The sequence below is a fragment of the Felis catus genome, chromosome B2 (assembly GCF_018350175.1).
Source record: "Felis catus isolate Fca126 chromosome B2, F.catus_Fca126_mat1.0, whole genome shotgun sequence".
NCBI lineage: Eukaryota > Metazoa > Chordata > Mammalia > Carnivora > Felidae > Felis > Felis catus.
Window position 1 is genome coordinate 45,685,036 of NC_058372.1, and position 17,972 is coordinate 45,703,007.

General features: G+C 43.2%; 1 protein-coding gene and 1 long non-coding RNA gene across 9 annotated transcripts in view; one reads left to right on the forward strand and one right to left on the reverse strand.

Moving 5' to 3' along the window:
- Positions 1–1,937, reverse strand: part of PTCHD4 (patched domain containing 4) — a 181,484-nt gene extending 179,547 nt beyond the window's left edge. The window contains exons 1-2 of one of the 3 annotated variants that reach the window (XM_045057630.1): positions 1,802–1,937; positions 913–1,498 (exon numbers count right to left, since the gene is read on the reverse strand). In XM_045057630.1, coding sequence (XP_044913565.1) covers positions 913–1,498; positions 1,802–1,806 — 591 coding nt within the window. In that variant the 5' untranslated portion in view covers positions 1,807–1,937. Of the gene's footprint in view, positions 1–912; positions 1,513–1,801 lie in introns of those variants that run through there. The other 2 variants (XM_003986223.5, XM_045057629.1) reach the window with 2 other exon arrangements.
- The window catches only part of LOC109499696, a 30,358-nt gene continuing 14,216 nt past the window's right edge, over positions 1,831–17,972 (forward strand). For 2 of the 6 annotated variants that reach the window (XR_006597812.1, XR_006597817.1), the window contains exons 1-2: positions 6,216–6,352; positions 16,417–16,512. This is a non-coding gene — a long non-coding RNA (uncharacterized LOC109499696). Of the gene's footprint in view, positions 1,963–3,945; positions 4,083–5,899; positions 7,192–10,489; positions 10,879–16,416; positions 16,513–17,972 lie in introns of those variants that run through there. The other 4 variants (XR_006597816.1, XR_006597815.1, XR_006597813.1 and 1 more) reach the window with 4 other exon arrangements.

The following is a 17,972-nucleotide window of genomic DNA, read 5'->3' on the forward strand; positions in this document are numbered from 1 at the left end:
ACTCTTTTGGAAGTCACATTTGTCCCTGAAACTTCAGTCACCTGGAGACTGCATGCCTCATTGCCTGCAGCAGCTCAATCCTGACAGTGTAGGATGAGTTTAGAAATCTCATTTGAGCAACAAAATTTGAATCGAGAGTTCAAACAGCGTAATATGTTTAATGCTGAAATAATCTTTTTTTTTTTTTCTTTTGCAACTTCTGCTGACTGTGGAATTTTTCTTTTTTCTTTGCTATTGGGCTATCATCTTGGTTTGGTTTGGATATTGTGACGGGAAAGGACGGTAACAGGACTCAGTCTACGGGAACATCTGTTACCTGCACATCCCCATTTTTACACATAGAATGTCTCTGCTTCTTTTGCTATGCTAACACACTTACACATAATTCCTGAAATCCCTACTACATTCATATCCACTGCTTCCAGACACACACTCACAAGGCACCAAAACACAAAATCGCTACATGTCAAAATCAAACCAGGCTGAAGATGTAAATAGGTGAACATGGCACCAGGTGGATGTGTAATCAGTAATAAGAAATACATCGAGCCCCATAATGAAAAGAAATCCCCCAAATTGTTTAGGATTCCCCCTCCCCCTTCCATTCACTGATTTATTAACCCTGAACAAAGATGTAATTGCAGGGTCTCAGAAACAACTTTTTTTTTTCCATTTTTTTTTTTCATTTTTTGGCATTTGTTTTGTTTGGCTTTGAATTTCTTAATATCTAGTCGTACCATTCATTGCCTGTTTTCTTCACTCAGTTGCCCATCTTTCCCCCTCCCCCCCAAAATGAAAGAAGCATTAGCTTCTGAGTCTTAAGGATGAGACCTCTGCATTTTCTTTGCTTGTTTAGGGCAAGAAATGAAGTGCTGCCTCTTTAATTGGCAGAAGCATGCAGGAGGAGCGTACCTTTAATTTAGTGCTGGGATACCTCACTTGCACCCTGGCTGTTGTCTTATTGGAGACGGCAGCCTGCCTGAGATCCTCTAGCACTGAAATAATATCATCCAGCACGCATTTCTTATCCTGATTTTTCAACACACACAGATGGGAAAAAGTATAATTATAGCCCTTGTGGTTCACCTTCATTTCCAGCACGGCTCGGTGGGTCTGCAGGATCCCCTCAGCCTGGAGCAAAATATTGTCCCCGGGTGGGGAGAGGAGGATCACCCTGCCATACCTCCCAGGGGTGTGTAAGTCCGAATAGAGCTGGCTTTTGGACTGGTCCAGGGGGAAAAGGCTGCTGGCCAGGCTGCGCTCGATCTTGGCCAGGCTGTGGCTGGGAGCGACCAGGCGCTCCAGGTCGCCCTCGGGCTGGAAGCGGTTGAGCGCGCTGAGGCCGAAGGTGATGGTCAGGACTGCGGGCACGGTGAGGAAAAAGACCGGGTGCCGGCTCACGCACAAGCCCAGCCTGTGGCAGCACGACTGGAGCCCTCTGCGAAGCACCTGCCGCAGCATCCTCCACCAGATCCAGCTCGCAGGCGCTCCCGGCCGTCTTAAAAAGCACATGTGACATGTGTAAGCGCCGGGCCACCCCCCCCCCCGCTCCCCCATCCCACCCCCCTCCGGGCCAGCCCCCCTCCCCAGCACCGCCGCGTCCCCACCCCTCCGCGCTCACCCCCAACCACTCCGCCTGGTCTTTCCCCGGCCCCACCTCCATGCGCTCCTACTACTCTTTCAAACACTGCAGCAAGTTGCAGCAAGGCGGGCAAATATCGACAGCGCGCTGCGGGGGCACCGCGGGGCCCACCCCTCCCCGGCCTCCCCGCGCCCTCGCCGCCTCCCGCGCCCCTCTCACCGCATGAGCAGCGTTCCCTCGGTCTAGCCCTTCATCTCGGTGCTGCAGTCCCCCGGCCTCCCTCGCTGGAGGTGGTTCCGTGCGGAGCGTCCCACAGATGTGGATTTCCTCTCCGTCCTGATGGGGTTCGGTGCCTAACTGGAACCATGTGCCTCGGTGTTGTAAGAAGCAGACATGTGCCCCAAAAGGGGCGGAGGGGGGCGGGGAGGAGAGAGACTAGAAGGGAGGGAGCGAGGTGGGGGGGGGCAGCTAAGCTTTTTTTTTTAAGATGCTGGCAGTTATTTTTAGAGTTTTGTTTTCCCTCTTCCCTCCTGGCTGGAGTGAATGGAAGAGGAAACTGGTGAAGGTGCTGCTGGCCCATTGGAGCAAAGGCAATTAGAGCCTGCGGGGGGGAGAGGGGGTGTACGGGGGGGGGGGTGTGGAGGGAGGGAGCTCGAGGGCTCCTGGAGGCCAGCAGCCGTTTTGTCCCTCCAGTTTCCCTGTGCCCTCGAAATCTGCTTTCCTGCTGAAGGAAAAAGAGAGCAGAGAGGATGATGCTGCATTTTTAACATACCACAAAGCATGCAAGGGATTTCCTTGCAACACCTTCCCGCCGTCATTCCAGACTAGTAGGCTGCAGCCGAGGGCTGCCAGAGACCCCATTTGTGGGTGGTGCGTTGGGGCTCTAGAGATCCCTTCCTTGATCTGGTGATTGGAGAGGAGGCATTTGCCAATAGCAGTCGCCTGTGGCTTGGTGTGTGTGTTTGTGTGTGTCGCGGGTTGGTAGAGAAGATCCACAGGCAGTGTGTAGTTTCCCATAAAATATTATGTTCACTTCCTGTACTTTTGAAGTTTAGGACAAAAAGTTCTTAGTTTCTGGTTTCAGTTCCCTTTCCCCATTTTCCCTTCCATCAGATTTATTCTGATATGAAGTAGACCCAGAGGCTATCTAGTTTTCTCTTGTGAGTGGAATTACAGAAACAAACATTTTGGGACACCCATCACATAGGTTTTGCCTCAATAAAGAGGGTGACAGGGCTAGGAGGAAATACACTGGAGTCGTTTAATATGTAAAACAGTGAGTCTCCTTCACCACAGAGGAGAGAAAACTCCCACCAGGTACAATTCCTCCCTGAGTACCTAACCCTGTAAAGATGAGAAACTCTCACCTGCAGATCCCATCAACTTCAAAAACTTTACTATTAGTAAGTGGATGTGTGTATTTTATTTTTTGTTGATTGGGCCTTTCACAAGGCCCAGTGTTCTGGAAAGAATGTGAAGAACCCTTCAAGACAAGTTCTAAGTTTGGTTGTGAACTGGAGACCTGCTTTCCAAAGTTTCTGTTCTTTTTGCACTGACTTCATAGAGAAAATGGGGATTCAAAACATGATTCATTCACACTTTCTTAATCATAGTAAAATGACCCACTCTTCATCAGATACTTGAGATATGCCCACGTGTGCATACAAAAAAGCTGAAAAATCTCATCCTCTTAATAGATGAGTTTTATTTTTCCTAGTGGAATCAGTTTTTCAGTTAGAAAACCAGAGAGACTGCAGGCAGCTCAGAAACAGGGGCAATGGTTAATTAAGAGCAACAGTTTAAAGGTGGTGTTATATAGAAGATAAAAGAAAAAATTCCAGCCTTTAAAATTGAAATTGACCTTGAAGACCAGTCTGTTTGCAGCACCCCACCCCCTACCCCCAGGCCAATAGCTTCTATAATATCCCTGATGGTTCTCCACCCAGCCCTTGCTCCTGTATGAGATTTCTATTCTTCTATTCTATTCTATTCTATTCTATTCTATTCTATTCTATTCTATTCTATTCCATTCCATTCCATTCCATTCCATTCCATTCCATTCCATTCCATTTATTTAATGCTTTTATATCAGCATGGGTTTAGGGGTATTTATAAATATTTCTCTTGTGCTTGGATTAGAATTCAATACCTTGTTTCCTTTGTTGCTCAGATTGGTTCCACTTTGCCCACTGGGTGCTCTGTCTCCCTTTGACATATCTCATTATTATTGGGTCCTTAAAAAAAAAAAGTATTCCGTATTTTCCAGCACTAAAAGATATTGCAGGCTTGTCTTGTATCTTTTCTGAGTATCAGCCATTTCTCGAGAAGCCCTGGTTTGTCTATTAGACAATGGTATTAGAAACAAAGATCTGGGTGCTAAGTGTGCTGCTTGCTGTTGGGGTGTCATCACTTCTAAACCTTCGCCACCGACAACAAGGAAATACATGGGTGTGCAGATCTTCCTCAGCTGACAGTGGGGTGATGTCCTAAAAAACCCATGGTAAGTTGAAAATATTGCAAGTTCAAAATGCATTTAATACACCTAAACTACCAAAACCATAGCTAAGTCTAACCTACCTTAAACATGTTCAGAGCACTTACATTGGCCCGCAGTTGGGCAAAGCCGTTTAACATAAAGCCTATTTTACAGTAAAGTGTTGAATATCTCATGTAAGTTATTGAATATGATATTGAAAGTGAAAAACTGGTTGAAGGCGTATGGGTTGTTTACCTTCCTGACTGCATGGTGACCTGGAATCTGTGGCTTAGTGTCGCTGCCTAGCATCAGGAGAGATGATCCTACTGCATATGGCTTGTGAAATTCAGAGTATGGTTTCTACTGGATGCGCAACAACATAAAGTTGAAAAATTGTGTGTCGAGCCATTGTAAATTGGGGACTGTCTGTATACTAATCTGTGCATGTGTATATCTATAAATAGTTCTTTATTTAGCTCTTTGTATCTAGATTAAACTAAACATGGGTTTATGTATGTCTCCAACCCTAATCTATTGCCACATGGGTCATTGAAGCCTCTTTCCCATGCTTACCTGTAACCTCCTTACCTGTCACTTCAACAGTGACAAATTGGCTCAGTGGCTGATCTTTAAATGATTTTTCAATAATAAAAACATTTTTTTTTGGAAAAAAATTGAAGGAAAGAAGAAAATCATGGCTTCTTAATTTTGATACTGTAAAAAGCTAAGGGCAAATACTATTATGGGTTCATTAGAAAGATAAAGCATATGCTCAAAAGAAGGGGAATGTTAGCAATATTCCAGATTAACCTACAGGATATTAATTTGCACTAGAATATTAGTGGATATCAATCGCATGATAATTCTAGTAAACCTGATTGAAAATAAAGTTTAAAATAAATCTGAAAGTGGTGCATTTAGAGGCCAATCAGTTACAACACAAATATCTGTACTGGTTTGTTCATATAGGATTTGTCTTTTCTGATGTGTGTTGGTCAATATCAGTTTTCAAGACTTGGAACCAGGTTGGCATTTATCCACTTGGCCTTTTGTGGGTTAGGACACCAGAAGAATATGAATTTGGACCCAGACTAGCTGAGTTCTAGGCCAGCCCCTCACGTTACTTCCTGGGTGTTTTGAGTGAGACACCTCGGTCTCTGATCCTGTTTCCTTATCTATGAACTTGGATTATGTTCTTTACCCTCTTGTCACTTCATTCACAGCAACATTCACCAAAGCCCTGTAACTCTGTCGTATTAACTAGTGCTATAATACTCGTGATCGTAACAAATAAGCCTCTAAATTTTAGCGGTGTAAAACAGTGCAAGTTTATATCTTGTTCGAGGTGAACGGTCCATTATGGGTATTCCCGTTTCAGCAAGAAAAGGTAGACCTCAGTTCCACAAGTCATTCATCCATCTTCGACTCCTGACTTCCAAGGGCATTCCCAAGGGAGGCCATTTCCTGGCCAGTCAGCTAAACGTGGGAAAGAGCCTGGAGGAGCCCGCTGGGGAGGCGTTTACGGCTCAGTCTGGAATGGCATATGTTATTTCCTCTTACATCCTTAGATTAGAATTTAGTCGCAAGAGAGGCTGAATAATGCAGTTTCACGCAGATCTCCTTCTCTGTCCCACAGGCAACTTGAGCAATGTTGGGTTTTGGGAAAATGCTCTTTGAGCTTCTTCTGTGGTGGCTTTAAGGAGTCTGACCTCTTAGGCCTGTCGTGTCCAGGAAGGGCACGTCTGAGAGAGACAGTTTTAGAGGCAAAGTTGGTCTTTATCATTTTGGATGTTTCCAGGAACTGGTTTAAACAATAAGGGCATTTCTTATCTAACTGTTAGGATGTCCTTGGAACCACAGTAGAGGGGACGGCCATGGCCAGCGCAACCCAGCGAAAAGCCCTTGTAGCTGCCACAACGAATCAGAGGTCAACCAATCGCCGAGCGACAGCACGACCTGACGCGAAAAAGGCCCACCCGGACCTAAACCCCGAACCGCTGCAGCTTAAAAACCTCACCCCACCACACCTGGGGGCGACTTCCCTGACTCCTCCCTCTCTCTCTCTCTCTCTCTCCCTGAGTCAGGGAACCTCGCCGGAGACCTTAGTTCCCAAATAAAGCCTTTGACTCCTAACATTTTTTAGCCTCTGACTCCTATCTTTACCCTGCCTTACGCCTGACCCTAACATTTGGTGCCAAAACCCGGGAGGAGGTAGTAGCTCGCCTCCCTTGGCTGAGCTCCCTCCTCGCCAAGCCAGAGGCCAACACCCTACTCTCAAGCGCCTACAGGAGCCGGTAAGTAGGACAGACCCCTCCTTCCCTCCTCCAACTACGGCTGACACCCACGGGAGACGTCTCGCAAGTCAGTCTCCTTTCCTCCGCACGCGCAAGGCCCCTTATTGCAGCGCGAGGGACGCCTCGCCCTGCCACGCCCATGGGGAGTAACGAGTCTAAACCGCCTCCATCTCTTACCCCCCTCCAACGTCTGTTAAAAATTCCCGCTTCTGGGCTTACAAGGCAAACTTCGTCGCAACCGGCTCATCCGCCTTCGCACTGTAGTCTGGCCTCAGTACAAATTAGATAATGATTCTCAATGGCCACCCGAGGGGTCTTTACAATACCAAGTCTTAACCGATCTGGACACTTTCTGCCCTCGGCGGGGAAAATGGGGAGAAATACCCTACGTCATGGCCTTTTGGGACCTCAGGTCTCGCCCCACCCTATGTTCCTCCTGCCCCTCTGCACGCGTGCTCCTTGCCCACCCACGACCCCCGCCGAGGACCCCACCTCACCAACTTCCCCGATCTCCCACCCGTTAGAGGATCTAGCCACGCCGCCCGCCGGCCCTCGCCCCCCCTCCGTACCCCCAACCCCCAGCCGTCCCGCCCTCGCCTCCCATATCATCCCGAACTCGTGCTCAGGCCCCTCCCAGCGGACAGACCCCAGCGGCCATCTTACCTCTCCGCCAGGTGGCAGGGCCTGAAGGCCTGGTTCGCGTTCACGTCCCCTTCTCCCTCCAAGACTTATCCGCCATTGAAAAGCGGCTAGGGTCATTCTCGGCTGACCCCACCCAATACATTAAGGAATTCCAATACCTTGCCCAAGACTACAGTCTCACGTGGCATGACATCCAGGTAATCCTCACCTCTACCTTCACCCCTGAGGAGAGGGAGCGCATCCAGGCCGCCGCCAGGAAACATGCAGACCAAACCCACATGACCGACTCCACTATGCCTGTAGGGGCCGATGCTGTCGTGGCGGCCGACCCCAACTGGAGCTACCAACATGCAGGCAAACCAAATGTTAGGGTCAGGCGTAAGGCAGGGTAAAGATAGGAGTCAGAGGCTAAAAACATTTAGCAGTCAAAGGCTTTATTTGGGAACTAAGGTGTCGCTCGGTGATTGGTTGACCTCCGATTCCTTCTGGCAGCTACTAGGGGCTTTTCGTTGGGTTGCGCTGGCGAGATGGCCGCCCCCTCTACTGTGGTTCCAAGGACGTCCTAGCACTAACATAACAGTATCCAGAAGCATGACAGTTATAGAGCTTGTTAATTTCGAGGTTCAAGGGTGTCATTAAGAACCTAAGTCCTCTTCCTCATTCTGTTTTGCTCATCCCCAGAGCATGAGCGTTGTGCTTGTGTTTGGTCACAGGCCACACAACCAGGCAAAACAAGATCCTGGGGAAGAAGGAAGCTGCCTCTTTCTGTGCATCTCTTCTAAGAGGGAAGAAACCTTTTCCAGAAGACCCCCAACAGATTTCCTCATAAGTCGCATTTCTCAGGCCCGTGTCTGAATCAATCACTGGCGAGAGGATCAGTAATGCAGTAATTGGCTTAGACCAATCTGGACTCACTATGGGGCTGGGAATGGGGCCAGCCTCTTCTCAGAGAACATTGTCGTGTGGGAGTTTATGTGGGGTTTACTTTGTCAGTTTGTTTTGTTTTGTTTCGTCTTAAACAAAAGTTTCCTTAGGAAGAAGCATAATGTGATGGCAGGGATGTTTGGATGTTGGGTAGCTGACCTTGGGTGTTGAGTTTTTCTGCTGGAGCAAATTAGTTTCTGGAGACCATACTTTCTGGATGGAAAACAAACTCATAATCTGACAAAGGAATTGTTTTTCTGGTTTTAATCCATTTATGTTAAAAGCTTTATAATACTGCACAGGGGAAGTCCAAAGGTATTTGATATACATATTTAAAAAAATTTTTTTAATGTTTATTTATTTTTGAAAGACAGAGACGGAGCACAAACAAGGGAGGGGCAGAGAGAGAGGGAGACACAGAATCTGAAGCAGGCTCCAGTCTCCAAGCTGTCAGTGCAGAGTCCAAAGCAAGGCTCAAACTTACGAACTGTAAGATCGTGACCTGAGCTGAAGTTGGATGCTTAACCCACTGAGCCACCCAGGTGCCCCTTGCTACACACACACACATACACACACACACACACACACACACATATGTATACACGTTATATATAAATATATATATAAATTGTTTTGATGTTTATTTTTGAGGGAGAGCAGGGGAGGGGCAGAGAGAGTGAGACCCAGAATCTGAAGTAGCTCCAGGCTCCAAGCTGTCAGCACAGACCCCAACACGGGGCTCAAACCCACAAACCATGAGATCATGACCTGAGCCAAAGTCGGACGCTTAATGGACTGAGCCACCCGGGCACCCGTGAGATATTGGATATTTTAAAAATTACCTTTATTTCAATAGGGTACAAATATGTGAGTATTATTTTTTGGGGGGAATCCACTATCTCTGGTCACTGTTTCTGTATGAGTAGGAGATGACTGACTGGTAATGACTGAGGAGTGTAATCAAACATCTTGACTTAATAAAAGTTATGGGAGGGGCATCTGGGTGGCTCAGTTGGTTAAGCATCCAACTCTTGATTTCGGCTCAGGTCATGATCTCAGGGTTCATGGGATCGAGCCCCGCACTGAGCTCTGGGCTGACAGTGTGGAGCCTGCTTGGGATTCTCTCTCTCACCTTTTCTCTGTGCCCCTCCCAACCCCTGTCTCTTTCTCTCTCAAACAAACATTAAAAACAGTTATAGGAAGTTTAGATAGGCTTGGCATTACTTGATAACCTAAAATTCATCATATATAAGATCGTGCATCAAATGTGGCTTAGAGGTTCAGTGCCACTGTCCTCTCATTGCACCCTGCGTGCTTACCACTGAAAATAAGCACCATTTTCATTCCCATTGTAAAATAGCCACACTATGTACTCAAAAGAGGAACAAAGCAGTGTAGACATCCACTAATATACCATTTATAAATAAATCATCAGTACTGAATTATTGCCCGAACTGGTATTTTCCTATGGTGGAATTTAAGAGTAAGTTTTGGAGAAGATTTGAAGCAATCGCTTTTGTCTTAATCTTTAGTCAGGTTCTCCTCTTGCTGTATCACTTTGGTGAAATCATTTCAGTGTCCATAGGCCTTAGATTTACATGGGTAAACTGATACAAAGTAATAAAATTGAAGTAGGTGATCGCCGCCTTGTCCTGCCGGGATTCCTTGTCCTGCCGGGATTCCGTCATCTTCCGGAAGTTGCTTCCATGGGGTTCCTTTGTGAGGTCTGCCACCTTTTAACACGTCATTCCCCGTTCAAGTGTCAGCCTTGCTTTCCTGTTTACTCTTTGCACGATATCAAACAGAGAGTCACTGAGGGTGAGGACTGGTCTAGCACACAGGAGAACGTGAGCTTTGGTGTTGGTCTGGAGAAGGATAGAGAGGCTGGAAAAATACTCAGAATATTGTGGTCACAGGGGAATAGCTGGACGGAAAACGAAAGACTGCCTGCCAAAATGCAGTTAAGTGCTGACGTTTATCGGACAATGCACTAAGACGACATGCTGCTTTGTACACATTCCGCTTTCAACTATTAAAATAAAGATTTTCTAATTTGGGAAGAAGTAAATCACACTTTTTTCTTAAAATCATCTTAAATTTTTTTTGTTTAATGTGTATTTATTTTTAAGAGAGACACAGAGCATGAGTGGGGAAGGGGCAGAAAGAGAGGGAAACAATACCAAGCGGGCTCTGGGCTCCGGGCTGTCAGAACAGAGCCCGACGCGGGGCTCGAACCCACGAACCGTGAGATCATGACCTGAGCTGAAGTCAGATGCTTAACCGACTGAGCCACCCAGGTGCCCCTTGAAATCATCTTTTAATTTTTTTCTGAAATCCGAGTATAATACAGGTCTATCAGTTGGCCCTACAATAAACCGAAGGATTTCCTCCATTTTTTTTGCCTTCTCTCCTTCCTTCCTGTAGGTCTTCCCTTCTTCCCTTCCTCCCAGTAGTATTTTTTTTTTTTCCCAAAATGTCCCTAGCAAGGCCTTCTTGAAATTACTCTGAAAAACATCTCTCTCTTCTGGATAAACTCAGTAGTATAATTCTCTCAAATTGTTTATTTTGAAGTTGCACGTTTTCCAAAACGCACGTCCTCATCATCAAATCCAGTGGTTGGTTACCGATCCGGGATTTTAGTGGTGTTCCTGCAACCGCGGAGAATCTGCGCCTAAAGGATGAGTCGCTCATTAAGTTCAGGCCTGACCACGAAATTGCACATCCTGTTTCCTGACAAGACAGTTCTCCCATCGGATGCTGGAAAAGAAAAAAAAGAATTTTATGAAGGCAATCGTTGAGTGGGAGTGAGCGTCAGATTCACCGTAGAAGAGATACTCGAACGGGAAAACATTAGGGATGTCGCCCCGTGTTAGAACTCCACATTCATTGCTAAGTCATCAGACACCAACACTGATACCATTACAAACAGCAAAAGAAGAGAACAACACTCCTCAGCTCTGGTAACGGTAGCCCTTGCCCCCTTAGGGTCAGGGAGAAAGAGAGATGTAAGTGCGGAGAAGAGGACTTTGTGGGGAGGCAGAAGGGTCACATAAAGAATGGTCTAACCCAGCTTGGAGGAGGATTATATGACTGGCATTGTTAAAATGACAATGCATGGGGATAGTAAAAGAAGAGACCAGATTTTACTCAGTTTTATCATTTCTTTAAGGTTTCTATGACCAATGACATTACTGCCTACACATTAGGTGGAGTGCTCCCACCACCCTGCCTTCTCCCCACACCGGGTACACCACGGCTCCCAATAGTTTCAACTGTGATTTCTGAGTAACTTCACATTCTGCATATCCAATGCTGCATATGGCTGAAAAGATTTGGGTGGGTTTGCAGCCAATATGGAATCACAATATGAAAGACCGAGTTGCTTCGCTCCTGTGATTATAACCCCTGCCCTGTATAAGGACTCCCTCTCACCCCACCCAAAATGGTGTCACCATTGAGGGGAGAAAAAAGGGAGGGCCTGACCCCTGATGTAGCACCTGCCTATTACTTAATTCCCAATAGAGTTTTCTTGCTGAGGAAAACAGATTTCTTCAGAAAAAATATAAGTGAAATGGCATTAGACAACAGACTATTTATAAGGGTGTTTGACATTTGAAAATTTGGTCTTCAGTCTGTCAAACGAGGTGAGGAATTTCACCGTGACCTTTGGGAAATTTTCAGCCTTTTAGCCAGGAACATCAGTGTAAACAAAATGAGTTAATATTCAAATGGAAAAAATAAGAAAGCTTCCTATGACCATTCACATTTGTACGTAAACAACACATCTCCAGAAAACGTGTAGACTAACCATCTGGAGATTTAGTTATCTTGTTGACATAGGCGAAATCAATAGGCATTTACAGAAATTGTGATGAACCCTTTCTGTGGGCCTTCGTCTTTGGCACAGTGCCCCCCCTTTGCTGAGCAGCTGTGAAACTTAGGGAAATCTTTTTCCTGTTGTATTGAACTAATCTCTATCTTCCTCCTACATAGCCTGCAGTCTTCATGAGGACAATGCCTATTACCCTCAGGTCTTGTACCTTCAGTTTCTAGCAGGATAACTAACGTATAATAAACATACGATAGCATAATACACACTTAATTCATCCCTGAATGGCTCTCCTAGTGTGATAGAAGTATGAAAAAACGAAAATGAAAATAAAAACAAAAAACAAAAACAAAACAACAACAAAAAAAAACTAAGGAAGAAAGGAGAAATATAACTGTCACTAAGGATAAGACATAACAAATTACTTTTGAGCCTTAGGTTTAGTCCTTGTGGTTGGTGACACGGATCTATGCTCCCATTTGCCTTATATCCATTGCCCTTTGTGGTGGTTGTTCCGAAGCATCTCTTTGGCCCTTCTGGCTGCCCTGTTGCCAGCCTCAGCTCTCCTGGGATTATCAGATTGTCTGCACCTTGGAGTAGATCTTGCTCATTCTCAGTGCTGTGTGTTTCTCATCACTGATTGTCTTTTTGATGATTTTCAGGACCTAAACAAAAAGTTTATTAGAGCTGGAGTGTATATTCAAGGGCAGGAATGGCAAAAGATGAGCTGATAGAATGAACAGGTGCATGAATATAAGGAAGCCTGGAAACCAGTTTCCTTCAACACGCTAACTGAACAAAGACTTCTTGAATCACCAAAATGTGCAAAGCCCTCCTAGGCAAGCTGTACAGGGCTGCTACTTTCATGGAGCTTATACTGTAGGGGGAGTTAGAGAGTTGGAGCACTTTCCTCAGAGCAATGGGGAGTTACTAAAGTGCTATAAGAACAGATTGGGTTTTAGAATATAGCCATGCTGCAGTGTAGTGAATGAGCTGGAAGGTGTAAGAGTGAAGACTGAGTGATCCTTTAGGAGGCTGAAACAGTTGAGCCATGACAAGAGCAGCCTGGACCAGGGTACTATAGACGGGGATGGTAGAAAATGAAAATATTCGTGAGTTACCCGCAAGTGAAAATAGAAATGATGCGGTGATAGAGTCAATGTGGATATGTAGGCTAAAAACAGTGTACCTCCTGAATGCATTTACAAAGATAAGCATGAAAGCAATGACAATAATATTTCTGGGTGATGGCGATACACCATAACAGATTATCTGGACCCTGGACACAGATACATCTATTCAAGTCCCTCAGATCCCTACTCTGTTACCTGTGAATGGCATTAGCTTGGCCAACTTATTTAACCACTGTACACTTTAGCCTTCTTATCTGTATAGGGATAAGATGGGATAAGAAAAGCTCACACCTTGCAGGCTATTGTGGGGATTAAGTGGAATACATTAATAGAAGCAGGATGCATGTTGTATGGAGTGTTACACAAGATTTATTAGATGTGCTTCCTGCTTTCAAAATAGCTAAAGTGAAAGGAGGTACATAATTACTTGAAAGTAAAACAGAGATAATTAACTTAAATTAATTTGCATATATTTAAAAGCTGTACCTAAGTATATACAGATATGCTTAGATATTATTCATATGATTATAGACACTAAAAAGGATACAGTTTGGGGGGAGAAATTTACAACACTAGGCAGAAAAACTTAGCTTTGTTGAATGTTTATCATAAGCTAAATATTATGCTTGTTATTTTATACTCATTATTTCATTTAATTACTAAGGATTCCTGTGACATAGATATCTCTTACTCACTATTACTGATATTAGAACTGAGACTCAGAGGATTAGGAATTATTCGAATTTGAGAGCAGTCCTACCTACTTGAAAGCCTCTCTTGATTCTGCTATTTGGACTGCTCTGTCTTTCTGTGTTCTTAGCGTATCTTGGATATTTCCTTGTTATGAAACATTATCTATTGACTTTTCTTACTTTGCCTATTCGTGTATCCAGGGAAAATATTCCACTGCCTATGTCAGTTTTGCCCCCGGAGAAAAAAGGCCTTTGCTTAATGATTTCCCTTCTCTTGGTGGGAAGGGAGGTCTTTCTATAACCAGCAAAATTCAAAGGCCTTCTCTTCAGGAAATGAATGTAGAAGGAAGACAGACGTTAGAACATGAGACTCAAAAGGAAAAACATGGGGGGCCTGGGTGGCTCAGTTGGTTGAGTGTCTGACTCTTGATTTTGGCTCAGGTCATGATCCCAGGGGGTTGGGATCGAGGCCTGTGTCAGGCTCCACACTGAGCGTGGAGCTTGCTTGAGATTCTATCTGTCCTCTCTCATTGTCTCTCCCTCTGCCCCTCTACTCCCACCTCTCTGTCTCTCTCTCTAAAGTAACTTAAAAAATTAAATTACGTTAAAAAAAAAAAGGAAAAACATGGCCTACAAAATATTGTTTTCAGGTCTTTTGAGATTTCATTCAATTTACATTTCATTCATTTAAACTCTGGCCTGTTTGGTCAGAGGGGTCAAACTTAGCAACCAGCTCTACTCTCAATTTCTCAGTCATTTCTTGTTTTGTGGAGTATAGTGCTTCCCTGATGACAAGACAGCCTCCATCATATATTTCTTTTACAAAATAAACCACACACACACATACACATGCAAATTCCATATTTTTTCACTTTTATCAAAGCGAAATCAAATGGTGCATAGACCTTATGATGATGAAAAGCAAAAATCCCTGCCCTACCTCTTCCTGCTCCCAGGCTCACTCCTGAGGGACGACCCCCGTCATTTCTTCTTGAATATTTCTCCGTATCTCTAAATGATATTTATAGAGCTCTATTTCAGGATTACCCACATTAGACCAAAGTCTCTTTTTATTGCTTCTTTAATGGTCCCACAAAATTAAGTCAATTTGTTTCATAAAACAACTTTTAATTATAGTTATTTCTTTAAAATAAAATAAATATATGTTATTAAAAAATTTTAAATGTATATAATCAATGGCAATAAAAATAGCTACCATTTACATTAATTATAATATAATTTTAGTGCTAAATGGATTTACTCAATTCATTTAACCATCCCCCATTGGTACATACTTGGCCTGACTACAAATTTCTGCCTTTGTAAATGATGCTGAATAAGCAAAAACTATTGCTAAATTTGAGTGCACACATACACTGTTTCCTCGAAAAAGTTTCTGGTAATATAATTCCTGGCACGGTTTTTATTTTAATTTGTTTTGTTTGTTCTTTTTCATTTTAGTTTCTGAAACATTTTGTTAAACTTCTGTCCAGAAAGTCTGCACCAACCTATTTTTCTTCCATAACATAAATCAGCAAATTTTTCTGTAATGGGCCAGAAAGTAAATATTTTAGGCTTATGGGCCAAAAGGCAAAATTGAGAATATTAGTCAGGTTTTTGTATAACAAGAGAGGAATATACATTTCCATACATTCTTAATTAACAGAATTCAAAATTAATGATAATAATAATATATAATTTATATAACATGAAGCTACTAATGAAAAGAATGATTTTTTTTGGGTAATAACATTTTGCTCAATTGGATATGGTAGGAAAAATAAAGAATGACCCTACAAATATGTCCACACCCTAACCCTTGTGTCCTTTAACTATGCTGTATAGCAAAAGGGAAGTTGCAGATATAATTGAGCTTCTGGGTGTTAATATAGGGATAATGGCTTAGTTTATCCAGGTGGGCCTATTCTAATTAAATGAGCTCTTTTGTTTTTTAAGTTTATTTACTTATTTTTGAGAAAGGAGAGAGAGAGAGAGAGGCAGAAAGCAGAGACAGAGAGAATCCCAAGAATGTTCCATATGGTCAGTGTGGAGCCCAGCACAGGGCTCAAACTCACGAACCATGAGATCCTGAGATCATGACCTGAGCTAAGTCAAGAGTCCAATGCTAAGAGTCCAATGCTCAACTGACTGAGCCACCCAGACACCCCTTAAATGAGCTCTTAAAAGCAGAGAGAATGCTTTAGGCTAAAGTCAGAGAGATGCAGGGAAGGAGAAGTAGAGATTGGAAGTGTGAGAGGGAGCTGACCTGTGGTTGGTGGCTCCTGTGGAGGGGCCACATGGAAAGCATGAGAAAGAATGTGGAGAGTATTGCAGAGCTCCAGACTGGCCCCTGGCTGATAGTCATAAAGGAAATGAGGGCTCCAGTTCCACACCCATACAAACTGCAATTGACCAACAATCTAAATGAGCTTAGACGTGGAATCACTCCCAGAGTTTCCAGAAAGGAACATAGCTTTGCTGACACCTTGATTTTGGCCTGTGAGATTTGCAGCTGCAAATCTGACTTATAAAGCTGTAGCTTATAAAGCTGTGAGACAATAAGTGAGTATTATTTTAAGTCACTAAGTTGTGGTCATTTGGGGTTTCAGATTTAGTGTTCTCAGTCATCAAAACTGATTGCACATGTCCACCTGTTAATGTTGATCTGTAATGAGATTTTGTGTATATTTCCTCTATGAAATGCCTTTTTCCAAAGAGAGGAACTGATACTGATGACCATCCACAACCACGTTATTTTAGTGCATATAGTTAATCTCTTAGAAGGAATTGATTGATTCTATTAGATTCTCGTCTTGATATTTGCTTTACATCATTACATTGCAGAGAAATCATGTCCAATTGAAGGTTCTATAGAAGCTCCTCATTTGCACCATTCAGTGGATTATAAAATATGTGCATTTCCTTTGCACATTCATGAAGGTAAGAAAAATGCTGTTGTAAGCTTACTTTTAGTTCAGAACTGTGGTTTAGCCCACCACCAATTTGCATAAAAAGATCTAGCTTATTGTTTTAACTTATGACAGCACAGGTCTTCTAAAGCACTTTGATATTACTTGTGATTCAAACAACATCAGTGTTGTGGAAATAACTCTGTGCATATTTTTGCCACCATCAGTTTATAACACATCTTAGCAGATTCCACTTCAGGTTGTTGTAAATGAGTGTTTACTCACTGTGTTTGAAAATATTCTCATCTGTATTTGCTCTACACAGATTATTTACATGGGTAATTTTTCAGTCACTTCAAACTCATCATTGACTTCACTAATAAGCAATAACCAACTAGTATTGTCAGTATCTTTGGACTAATCAAGAGCCAAGGAAAACCACTTGAGATAATTTACCTTGTTTTTAATTGACTATTTGCTTCCCATGTTTTCAATTCTTTGAGCAGCTGTTCTTGGCAAATAGTTGACAATGTTAACTACTTTCTCTGGCTACATTTCTTCATATGATAAGTCAACATTGGTAAGTGTGTTCTCTTGATTGGCTAATAAATGAGCTGCTCAAATATTTAATTGCAGCCTCATTTTTTTTTTAATTTTTGTGAAGAAATTCTGTTGTAATGAGATATTTTAAACTTTTCTTTTTTCTGATTATTGCTTTCCCATCATGGGAGATGTGATAAGTGCATAATCTAGAAATATCAACATTTATTAGTATTGTTATAGTGTTACTGCCTAATACAAAAATATTTTGCCATCTAATTTGATGCCGAAATAATCCCTTTACTGTACCTTAAGACTGAGTTAATTATTCAGGGGTGCCTGGTGGCTCAGTCAGTTAAGTGTCTGACTCTTGATTTCGGCTTAGGTCATGATCTCAAGGTTATGAGATCAAGTCCTGCATCCAGTTCTGTACTGAGTGTGGATCCTGCTTCAGATTCTCTCTCTCTCTCTCTCTCTCTCTCTCTCTCTCTCTTTCTCTCTCTCTTTCTCTCTCTCTCTCTCTCTCTCTCTCTCTCTTGCTCTCTGCCCCTCCCCCCCTAAAAAAAAGACTGAATTATTCAAAGTCTACTTTTTTCTTCTCTTATTTTTATATCGTGTATAATCGTAATAAAACAAATGTTATAGTACAGCAATGTGCATAACACCAGAAATGTTGTAGAATAATAATTGTGATTTATAGTGAACCAAGCAGCTGTGCAAAGCAGTGAGCAGGCAGCATATGGTCTGTATCACAGCTACTCAACTCTCCTGTTGGCACATGACAGTAGCCACAGGCAATGTGAAATGACTGTGTGCCCATATTCTAATAACTGTAATTAGGGTCACTAACATTTAAGTTTCATAGAATTTTCACACACCATAAATGACTGCTTTTCTTTTGATTTTACTTCTACAGTCAAAAAAGGAAAAACTCATTCTTAGCTCATAATC